The sequence below is a fragment of the Sturnus vulgaris genome, chromosome 13, assembly GCF_052056855.1.
Source record: "Sturnus vulgaris isolate bStuVul1 chromosome 13, bStuVul1.hap1, whole genome shotgun sequence".
Classification (NCBI taxonomy): domain Eukaryota; kingdom Metazoa; phylum Chordata; class Aves; order Passeriformes; family Sturnidae; genus Sturnus; species Sturnus vulgaris.
Genome location: NC_142255.1, coordinates 2,042,345 through 2,053,475, shown reverse-complemented (window position 1 = coordinate 2,053,475; position 11,131 = coordinate 2,042,345). Strand labels below are relative to the sequence as shown.

Genomic DNA, 11,131 nt, shown 5'->3' with positions numbered 1-11,131 from the left:
CTGAAAACACTGGGAAATTCTGCTTTTCCAGAGCTCCCTAACCCCACTTTTCATGGGTTCCCTAATCCTGCTTTTTCTCAGTTCCTTAACCCTGCTTTTCCTCAATTCCTTAATCCTGCTTTTCCTGAGCTCCCTAATCCCGTTTGTCCTGAGTTCCCTAATTCTGCATTTCCAGAGCTCCCTAACCTTGTTTTTCCTGACCTCCCTAATCCTGCTTTTCCTGAGCTCCCTAACCCTGCTTTTCCTGAGTTCCCTAATCCTGTTTTTCCTGAGTTCCCTAATTCTGCTTTTCCTGACCTCCCTAATCCCATTTTTCCTGACCTCCCTAATCCTGCTTTTTCCTGAGCTCCCTCATCTCGCTTTTCCTGAGCTCCCAAATCCTGCTTTTCCTGACCTCCCTAATCCCACTTTTTCAGAGCTCCCTCACCCCGCTTTTCCACTTTTCCACCTCCAAACGCTGCTTTTTCAGGGAAAGAAATCAGGTCCACCTCTGAAAAACAAAGGAATCTAGAGCTCCAAATCTCCCCTGGGCATTTTTTCCCCCAGTTTTTGCAAGGTATCCAAAGGGGTCGGAGCAGCAGCTGCTCCTGGGACAATGTTCCCGTGTCCTTCCCGCGGGCTCCTGGTTCCACAGGGACACATTTCCATCCTGGAGCATTCCTGGCACAAGGATTTTCCAAAGTTTTTCTGAGACAAAAATGCCACCTTGGCACCTGCCTTTCAATCCAGGTCAGCAGAGCTGCATTCCCAAGCTTTTCCAGGTGCAATCATGGAGCTGGGACTGCAGGGTGGGAGGAATTCTGCTGGATCCAACACCAGTCAAAGCAGAGAAAAGGAGATTTTCCCCCAAATTGTGCTGGATACGGCTGGATATGATTGGATTTTTTGGGAATAATGTAAGGGATTGGCTGTGAGGGATTGGCTGTATGGGATTGGCTGCGAGGGATTGGCTGTAGGGGATTGGCTGCGAGGGATTGGCTGTAGGGGATTGGCTATCTGGGATTGGCTGTGTGGGATTGGCTGTGAGGGATTGGCTGTGTGGGATTGGCTGTGCGGGATTGGCTGTCAAGGATTGGCTGTGAGGGATTGGCTGTATGGGATTGGCTGTGAGGGATTGGCTGTCAGGGATTGGCTGTCAGGGATTGGCTGTGTGGGATTGGCTGTGAGGGATTGGCTGTATGGGATTGGCTGTCAGGGATTGGCTGTCAGGGATTGGCTGTCAAGGATTGGCTGTCAGGGATTGGCTGTCAGGGATTGGCTGTATGGGATTGGCGGTCAGGGATTGGCTATCTGGGATTGGCTGTCGGGGATTGGCTGTGAGGGATTGGCTCTCAGGGATTGGCTGTGTGGGATTGGCTCTCAGGGATTGGCTGTCAGGGATTGGCTGTATGGGATTGGCGGTCAGGGATTGGCTGTCAGGGATTGACTCTCAGGGATTGGCTGTCAGGGATTGGCTGAGGCCGCCCCCACCAGCCCAGGCAGGCCCTGAGCTCAGCTCCCTTTGTGCTGCCCAGCCCGGCCTGGGGCCCTCCCTGCAGTCCCCTCTGCGCAGCAATGGGGAGCACAGGCACCGACACCTCCTGTGTGTGCCGCTGTCCCCAAGGCGCGTCCCCAGGGCCACCCCATGGCGGTGGCCACCACCCAGAAAAGCGGGATTGATCCCATGATCCATGAATCTCCCTCTCCCGGGGGTGGGATCGGGGCCAGGGCTGCAAGCCGGCAGCAGAAGCCTCTGGAAAAGCAGATTTGGGGGAGCTGGAGGCACCGGCTCAGGGATGTCTGGGATGGGAGGAGACCCGATCCCATTCCGGCCAGGAAGGAGATCCTCAGGAAGGATGGAGCTGCCCTTCACTCTGGCCAGAGATCAAATCCCAGCATGGATGCATCTTGATCCCAGCCAGAGGCCAGCACGCTTCTCCCGGGCTGGATTTTGGGAATGTTCTCCCATCAGGATGCAGAGCTCAGGGAAGGACAACCAAAAATCATCCGCCATAGGGGATATCAGGAAGAACCCCAGGAAGGATCCCCCGGGAATTCCCACTCCATCTCGGCAGTGAGATGGAATTCAGGAGCCAGCTCGGTCTTCCCTGCGGGATTTTCCTGCAGGATGTGCCCAGGGATGAGGGACAGGGATGGCCCCGGCCCTGCCTGGGTTGGTCCCCGGTGCCGGAGGCTGGGTCGGGACAGGGCTGCACCAGGCACTGAAAGCTTTTCCTCCAGGAATCCCGACCCGTCCCGGAGAGCACACGGAGCCGGGAAGGATCGACCGACACGGTCCCGAATTTATTTGTCAAGGCACGAGAAACCCTCCAGATCCCGGGTTTTCAAGAAGGACTCGACCCAAGGAGCCCTTGGGGACTTCCCCCACTCCGGAGCGGGAGCAGCAGTGGGACAGGGACATTCCAGCAGCACTTGGGGTGTACCCGTGTCCCCGACAGCACTGGGGGGACCCCGGGACATCCCCCAATCCCAGGGGAATAACGAGCTGGGGATGTCCCCAGAGCTGTCCCCACAGCACCCGGCCAGCGGGTGCCCCCGTGGCCCTCCCTTCCCAAAAATGCCCTGGGATCGTTCCCGGTGGGACAAAGCCAGCCAGGACCCAGCAGAGTTTAAGGCCAGAAGGAGAGCGGAGGGACACGCGTGTGGCACATGGGACAAGGAGCGTCCCCACATCCAGCAGGAGATGCCAGCCCCAATCCCGGATCCCCCCTCGGCATTCCCGAGGCTCCAGGCTCAGGAAGGCAGGGAAAGGCACCCTGGGCAGCACCCGGAGCAGGGAAGAGCGGGATGTCCCCACACGGGGACAAACAGAGGGACACGGAAGCACAGGGACAGATCCTCACCCCGTGTTTCCCTGGGAAGGACGGGCCGGGCCTGGAAGGGAGGCAGGGAATGGGAATGGGATTGGGATTGGGGGCAGCAGCTCCGGGTCCTCCCTGCCGGGGCACCCCGGGGTTGTCCCCGCTCGGGGACATCCAGGCGGGGCTGGGGCTCCGGGGGGGCCCCGCTGCCGTCAATCGATCTCCTGCTCCTGACCTGGGAGAGGGAAAGGGAACGGAGAGGAAAAACACCGTGACCGCCAGGCCCAGCAAAAGAGAAACCCCAGGCTGGGATTAATGAATTAATGAATTAATGAATTAATGAATTAATGAATTAATGAATTAATGAATTAATGAATTAATGAATTAATGAATTAATGAATTAATGAATTATTGGGGCCGCAGCCGCTCTCAGGAAAAACGGGCTCCCCCCTCTCCAGGCTGCTCCAGACCCTGGGATTCACTCCCAGGCGTGGTTTTATCCCTTCATCCCCACTCCTGGCTGGAAATTCCAGATGTTGATATTCCAGCCTTGTTTCTGCTGGAAAAGTGGGATTCGCACCGGGAATGAGAAGCCACAGGGTTGGGAAGTGAGGGAAAGAAGGGTAATTCCCGAGGACATAAAATAATTGGGAAGGGTTAATTCCCAACAATAAAAGTAGGAAGTGGCAATTCCCCATAGTAAAATCAGCAGGGATTCAGCAGCAGCAGAGGCCAAGCTCTGATCCGATGGTGAGGGAGGGAATAAGTGGAAACATCAGGATTTGGGGACTGGAAGGAGCCGGGATTGAGCAGGTTTGGAAAACTCTGGAGCCTTTTCCAGGCTGGGATGGGAGGGGGCTGGAGGCTGGGAGAAAAGGGAAAGGCACCACCAGGAGCTGAGGTGTCAATTCCCATGGAATTCCAGCTGGAATTCAGCACCAGGATGCTGCTGGGAGTTCTGTGGGCTCCCTGGAATGGCAGCACCAACCCCAACAAATCCATGGAAACACCTAAAAAACCCCAAATTCCTTCCAGGGTTGGGTGTCAGGAGGCTTTTTGCTTTTTCCAATCCCAGAGTGGCCGGGAAAGGGAGGGATGAGGGATGCAGGAGCTGCTGGATGCTGGGAGAAGCCAGCACAGCCCAAACCAGGCTGGAAACGGGAGCTGGGAATCCATAATTTGGGAAATGCTGATGGAAAACCCGGGAAAAATGGAAATAGGGATGGGAAAATCCCCCCCAAAACCCGATAAATGTTTCCCGTGTGGATTTCAGGGAGAAAACGTCACAAGGGACCCGGGAATTACCCCGGATTTGCCAGAAACATCCACTCACCCTCTCTGCTCTCCACGTTTTCCAGCAGCTGCAGAGCTGGGGAAAGGGAAAAATATCCCTTGGTCAATCCCATCCCCTTCCCAAGGGTTAATCCCATCCCCTTCCCAAAGGAAATGGCTCCAAAATCCCACTTTTTGGGGAATAAACCCCAAGAGCTGCGCCCATTTCCAATTTCCCCACAGAATTCCAAGGGTTTGCTCCTGTGGAACATGTTCAGTGGATAAAGGGAATCCCTAGGAACATCATGGACCTGCTGGATACTGGAAAATGAAGGAATTGGGAGGTTTTATTATGGAATTCTGTCATTTTATGAAGGAATTGGGAGGTTTTATTTGGGAACTGGGAGATTTAATTAAGGAATGGGGAGGCTTATTAAGGAATTGGGAGGTTTTATATGGGAACTGGGAGATTTTATTAAGGAATGGGGAGTTTTATCCGGGATCTGCCAGGTCAGAGGTGTCAGAAAAATTGGGAATACTGAAGGGGCCGAGCACCCAGAGCACCACCCCAAACCAGGATCGGGCACCCACCTGTCTTGGGCTCCTCCCCCTCCTCATCCCGTTCCTCTGGCCCTGGAAAACAATGATCCAGAGGTGGGAAACCCTCACCAAACCCCATTCCTGGGATTCTGTGGGTGCCCCTTGGAGCATCCTGGGCTTTCCACAGGAGTGTCCCCCCCAGCCAGGGCAGCACATTCCTGAAAATCCCAGCAGGAGAAGCCACAGCTCTGAGGGACCTCCGTGTTTTTAGCACAGATCCCTGGATCCCCCAAACTTTGGGATGCTCCCACAGCCCTTCCCTCCCTCCAACAAGATCCTGGGAGCTTCCCACCTCCTGCTGCCATTCCCAGCAGGAAAAATCGCTGTCCCTGCTTCCCAGGCTGGTGGGAAGAGGCTCCTGGTGAGCAAAATCCATGGAAAAAAGGTGATTCCCGAGGGTGTACAGGCAGCAGTGGGAAACTGGGAGCAAAATCCATGGAAAAAAGGTCATTTCCAAGGGTGGCAGAGTTACTTCCCCAGCCCTTCTGGGAGCTTTTTTGGGAATTAATCCCCCTCTGGTGCAAACACCTCCCTGTAAAAATGTGAAATACAGCCCAAATGGGAGCAGGATGTGGGAAAGGAGCCTGGAGCTCTTTCCAGAGGCACCGGAGATGTGCTGGCTGTGGGAACCAGGAGCAGGAAAAAGGGGACAGGAGTCACAGTGCCACTCCCCCAGTGTCCCTCAGCCACACCCATCCCCTTCCCAGCCCTTCCCTGGATTTACCTGTGCGCTCCTCATCCTCCCGGCAGCTCTCCCGGATTTTCTGGTGGCACACGAAGGCCAGGACACCGAGCAGCACCACCACGCACACGGCCAGGGCCACTGTCACCCACAGGGCCACCGCCGGGAATGCCAGGGGCTGGCCTTGCGGGGAGGGAGGGAAAAGCGCCTGGATCAGCACCTGGGCTGTGCTGGGAGCTGGGGGGACCCCACATCCGGGATGGGTCAAAATCCGGGGTGACCCCATATCCAGGTGACCCCACATCCAGGGTAACCCCACATCCAGAGTGACCCCATATCCAGGGTGACCCCACATTCAGGTGACCCCACATCCGGGATGGGTCAAAATCCAGGGTGACCCCATATCCAGAGTGACCCCATATCCAGCATAGTTCAATATCCACATCCAGGATGGGTCAATATCCAGAGTGACCCCACATCCAGGGCTACCCCACATCCAGGATGCTTCAGAATCCAGGGTGACCCCACATCGAGGGTGACCCCATATCCAGGGTGACCAATCCCACATCCAGGATGACCCCATATCCAGGGTGATCAAACACCCAGGGTGATTCCAACACCCAGGATGATCCAGGGTGACCCCATATCCAGGATGGTTCAGAATCCAGGGTGACCCCACATCCAGGGTGGCCAATCCCACATCCAGGGTGACTAATCCCATATCTAGGATGACCCCATATCCAGGGTGATCAAACACCCAAGGTGATCCCAAATACCCAGGATGATCCAACACTGAGGGTGATCCCATATCCAGGATGGATCATGACCCAGGCCCCAGGAATTGCCACGTCAGGGGAATGTCACCATGGAGGACCTAAAGGTCACCCTGGGTGGCTTTGGGTGCCAGTGCCACCACAGCCACCTCCCCCAGCCCCTCCTGGATAGCTTTGGGTGCCAGTGTCACCACGGCCACCTCCCCCAGCCCCTCCTGGATGGCTTTGGGTGCCAGTGCCACCACGGCCACCTCTCCCAGCCCCTCCTGGGTTGCTCTGGGTGCCAGTGCCACCACGGCCACCTCCCCAGCCCCAGGGCTCACCCGTGATGGTGACAGAGGCGTGGCCATGCTGCTGCAGCACGGCGTTGAGCACCAGGCACGAGTAGGTGACGCTGGGCTCCACCAGCACTCGCAGGACGCTGTGCACCTCGAACAGCCCCTCCTCGTTGGCCACCTGGGACGTGGTGACATTGGAGGTCAGGTTGGCACCCCGGCTGTCCTGCCACAGCACGCTGGCCTGCGGGTACCCGCGGGAGGCGTGGCATGTCACCACGGCCACGTCACCCGGCTTCAGGTCCTTGCTGGGCTCCAGGTGCACGCTGGGCTTGGAGTAGGGAGCTGTGGGGACAAGGGGGGGATGGTGTGAGGGCTGGAATGGGGAGCTGGGTGAGCCCCAGCAGGGGATAAACCCATCCTCGGGGTCACTGCCAGCCCCAGCAGGGGATAAACCCATCCTCGGGGTCACTGCCAGCCCCAGGATGGGCTCACCCAGCTCATAAACCCCAGCTCAGGGTCACTGCTGGTTGAGGTGGCCCCTTGGCTGAGACCCTCTCAGGGCACGGATCACACTCTACTCCCCAGGGATTATTTTGGGGAGGTGCAGCCATTGATCCCCAGTGTCAGGAGGGACCCCCACCAAGCCTGGCCACCCTGCAGACCCCTCCTCTCTCGTGCTGTGGACACACTGTTAGAGGTCTAGGAGGATCACAGCCAGGGAAATCATTCCCAGGCTGAAGTCTCTCCTGTTCTCTCAGCTCCTTTCCCAAGCTGATAACGTGCTCAGCTCCAGCAGGAAGGTTTTTCCCCAGGACGTTTGTTTTGTCAAAATAGAATGGATTAATAACATAAATTAACACCTGGTGGTGACCGTGGGACCCATCCTGAAGGACAGTCCCAGAGGTGTTTTCCCAATTATCCAATGAGCCACTGTCTTGTCTTAGCTCAGCAGAACACCCTAGAAATATGCACCGTGTTCTCAATGAATGCCTTCCTTTCCCCAAGGAGGTCCGTGCTGCTCTCACGGCTTTCTCCAGCACGGTAGCGACAACCTGACACCTCCAGGGACCCCCGGCAAGGCTGATCACACTGCAGACCCCTGGTCTCACCTTTAGGGACCCTCAGCAAGCCTGTCCAGGCTGCAGCCCCCTCCTCACCTGCCACCTGCAGCACGACGGCGGCGCTGTCGTAGTCGCGCACGCGCACGAAGCAGGTGAAGCTGCCCTCGTCCTGGATGCGCACTCGCCGCAGCAGCAGGGACACGTTGCCCAGGGCCAGCTGGTCATAGAACAGGGACGTGCGGTTGGTGTAGCCCCGGCCCTGGTCCTGCAGCCGGTCGTGGCCCCCGGAGAAGCCGTGCACCAGGCTCTTGGTGTCGGTCAGCTGCCAGATGAGGCTCAGCTCGGCCACGCTGAAGTTGGCATCGGGAGAGAAGGAGCAGTGCAGGGTGGCATCGTGGCCGAACAGGGCCACCACGGGCTCCTCCGGCACCTGGATCTCCATGGCACCTGTGGGAGGGAGTGAGGACGAGCTGGGACACATCCAGGAGCACCTCCTGAATTTTCCAACTGGAGAGAGTCCAAGGAAATTGAGGGATGCCCATGAGAGGGACTCGTGGGCAGGTGGCATCTCAGGACTGTCCCCAGCTATGCCATCCTGCTGGAAGGGGAACAGTCCCACAGCCAGCACCAAACTGGGGCACCTGCAGCTGCCAGGAGCTGCCAGGAGCAGCCACGGGCACCCAAACCTGCACCGGGACACAGAGCCTGGATTGTCCCCAAGGAGACAGGACAGCGGGTGGCAGCGGTGGGGACACGGTGCCCAGGAGGACCCAGCACTGGCCAGGCTGGCAGGCTCTAGGTGGCATCAGTGCTCCAGCACAGTGCCAACAGGAGTGGCACAGCACGATTCCAACTCATCCCACTGCCTTGGAATGATTCCAGCTCATCCCAGTGCCATGGAATGATTCCAACTCATCCCAGTGCCATGCAATTATTCCAGTTTATCCCAGTGCCATGGAATTATTACAATTATTCCAGCCACATTCCAGTGCTATGGAATGATTCCAACTTATGCCAGTGCCATGGAATGATTCCAGCCCCATCCCAGTGCCATGGAATGACTCCAATGATTCCAGTCCCATCCCAGTGCCATGCAATGATTCCAAATCATACCAGTGCCATGCAATGATTTCAGCCACATTCCAGTGCCATGGAATGATTCCAATGATTCCAGCCCCATCCCAGTGCCATGGCACAATTCCAACTCATCCCAGTGCCATGCAATGATTCCAGCAACATCCCAGTGCTGTGAATGATTCCAACTTATCCCAGTGCTATGGCATGACTCCAGTCCCATCTCACTGCCATGGAATGATTCCAACTCATCCCAGTGCCATGGAATGATTCCAGTGATTCTAGTCCCATCCCAGTGCCATGGCATGACTCCAGCCACATTCCAGTGCCATGGAATGATTCCAACAATTCCAACTCATCCCAGTGCTATGGCATGATTCCAACAAATCCAGCCACATCCCAGTGCCATGGAATTATTCCAGCCCCATCCCAGTGCCATGGAATGATTTCAACTTATCCCAGTGCCATGCAATGATTCCAGCTCATCCCAGTGCCATGGAATGATTCCAGCCTCATCCCAGTGCCATGGAATGATTCCAGCCTCATCCCAGTGCCATGGAATGATTCCAGCTTATCCCAGTGCCATGGCATGACTCCAGTCCCACCCCACTTCCATGGCAGATTCCAGCCCCATCCCAGTGCTATGGAAAGACTCCAGCCCCATCCCTTGTAATACTTCCCGCATGGGGATGAGGGCAGGGTTGGGACAGGGAATTTTTGGGAAGATCCCGTGCTGGGACGGGCAGACAGGGAGGAAAAGAGCACTGGCAGCCGGCCTGGCCCCGGGCTGTCACCCACGGAGCACGAACCCAGGTGGGACGCTGCCACCCCGGGGCACAGCTGTGTCGGGACACGGGTGGCACTGGGGACATGTCCAGCCCCCCCAGCCCCACTCACCTGCCGGGCCGAGCACCAGGATGAGCAGTGGGAAGAGCATCCTCGGCACGGGAAAAGTCGGGATGAGGAAACGGGAGCGGGCACGGCCCCGGGAATCCTCGCGGGAAGGCTCCTCCCTGAGAACCCCGAGCTGAGGGAAAAACACAAGGAAACGCTGGGATGGTGCTGGGAAGGAGGGACACCGAGCGAGGGAAGGGATCCCATGGCAGCCATTCCCAGGGAGCACCCACCCCGCCAGAAACCATGGGAAGGGGTTCGGCTCCAGCCTGGCACGGGCCGGGGGATCGCTGCATTCCCGGCCCGACCCGACGGAGCCGGCGGCAGCTCCGGAGGCGGTGGCCGTGCCCTGGGGAAGCCACGTGAGCCTCTTCCTTCCCTTCCCTTCCCTTCCCTTTTGTTCCTGTCTTTCCCAGCTTCTCCCTGCAGCGCCGGGCCGTTCCACCCCCGTGCTCCAAGAGCAGCTCGCTCCCTGGCTCTGGAATTTCGCTCCAAACGCAACGGGAGCGGCTCAAAGGGAAAGGGTTGAGGGTTCCCAGCTCCGGCAGCGGCTCCAGGGGAGCGAGGCTCATCCCTGCCCGCGGCAGGAAAATCTCCGGGATGGGACTGTCCCGGAAAAGGGGGAATTAAACCGGAGCTGGATGTGGGGAAGGTGAAGGCAAAGTGCCCGGTCCCGCTGGCGGCGGCGCTGGATTCCCGAAAATCCGCGTGACCTGCGCTCCTCTCGCGGCTGGAATGAGCTCGGGACAGCGGCAACACTGCGTGTCCCCTCCCTGTCCCCTCCGTGTCCCAGCCCATCACAGGGACCCGCTCTGTCCCCTCCCTATCCCAGCCCATCACAGGGACCCGCTGTGTCCCCTCCCTATCCCAGCATATCCCAGGGTCCCGCTGTGTCCCCTCCCTGTCCCTGCACATCCCAGGGTCCCGCTGTGTCCCCTCCCTGTCCCCTCCCTGTCCCAGCACATCCCAGGGATCCGCTGTGTCCTGTCCCTGTCCCTGCACATCACAGGGATCCGCTGTGTCCCCTCCCTGTCCCCTCCCTGTCTCAGCACATCCCAGGGTCCCACTGTGTCCTATCCCTGTCCCTCTCCCTATCCCTGTCCCTGTACATCCCAGGGACCCGCTGTGTCCTGTCCCTGTCCCAGCCCATCCCAGGGTCCCGCTGTGTCCCCTCCCTGTCCCCTGGCACTGGCATTGCCACATCTGTGGGGTCACGGCACGGCGTTCCTGGGGTGCAGCGGGAACGGCCGCATTCCCTAAATCCCCTTTAACTGGGAAAACGGCAGCGCCAAAGGGCGGCTCAGCTCAGCTCCCATGGGGGAAACTCAGGCACAAAGGGAAACTGGGACACAAGGGGTGAAAAGGATACAGGGAATGGGGGAAACTGAGGCACAGGAAATGAGGAAAATTGGGGCAGGAAAGGGAAATGGGGGCACAGGGAATGGGGAAAGTGAGGCACAAAGGAGAAACTGGGGCACAAGGGGAAAACGGGTACAGGGAATGGGGGAAACGAGGACACAGGAATGGGGGAAAACTCAGGCACAAAGGGGGAAACGGGCACAGGGAATGGGGAAACTGAGGGACAGGGAATGGGGAAAACTGAGGCACGGGGAATGGGGAAACTGAGGCACAAGGGGAAGCTGAGGTATGGGAAAAGTGAAGTATAGAGGGAAACTGAGGCAGAAGAGAAAACTGA

At 57.8% G+C, this 11,131-nt stretch overlaps 1 protein-coding gene across 7 annotated transcripts; it reads right to left on the bottom strand.

Annotated features, from left to right (window-relative positions):
• Window positions 1-2,260: 2,260 nt before the first annotated feature.
• On the bottom strand, window positions 2,261-10,211 carry CD276 (CD276 molecule). Of its 7 annotated transcripts, none has more exons than XR_015806449.1 (8): window positions 9,669-10,205; window positions 9,439-9,568; window positions 7,564-7,914; window positions 6,452-6,748; window positions 5,398-5,533; window positions 4,665-4,706; window positions 4,135-4,170; window positions 2,261-3,036 (listed from the first exon to the last, which is right to left on the bottom strand). XR_015806449.1 is itself a non-coding variant. In XM_088172302.1 (8 exons), exons 1-8 carry the CDS (start codon window positions 10,005-10,007, stop codon window positions 3,014-3,016), a joined length of 1,359 nt encoding a protein of 452 aa, XP_088028428.1. In that variant the 5' UTR covers window positions 10,008-10,200; the 3' UTR covers window positions 2,261-3,013. The 7 variants fall into 7 exon arrangements, 5 of the variants coding, with proteins under 5 accessions (XP_088028428.1, XP_088028431.1, XP_088028430.1 ...); XM_088172302.1 differs by having other exon boundaries at window positions 5,398-5,538; window positions 9,669-10,200; XM_088172305.1 differs by lacking the exon at window positions 4,665-4,706 and having other exon boundaries at window positions 9,669-10,211.
• Between the last annotated feature and the right edge of the window lie 920 nt (window positions 10,212-11,131).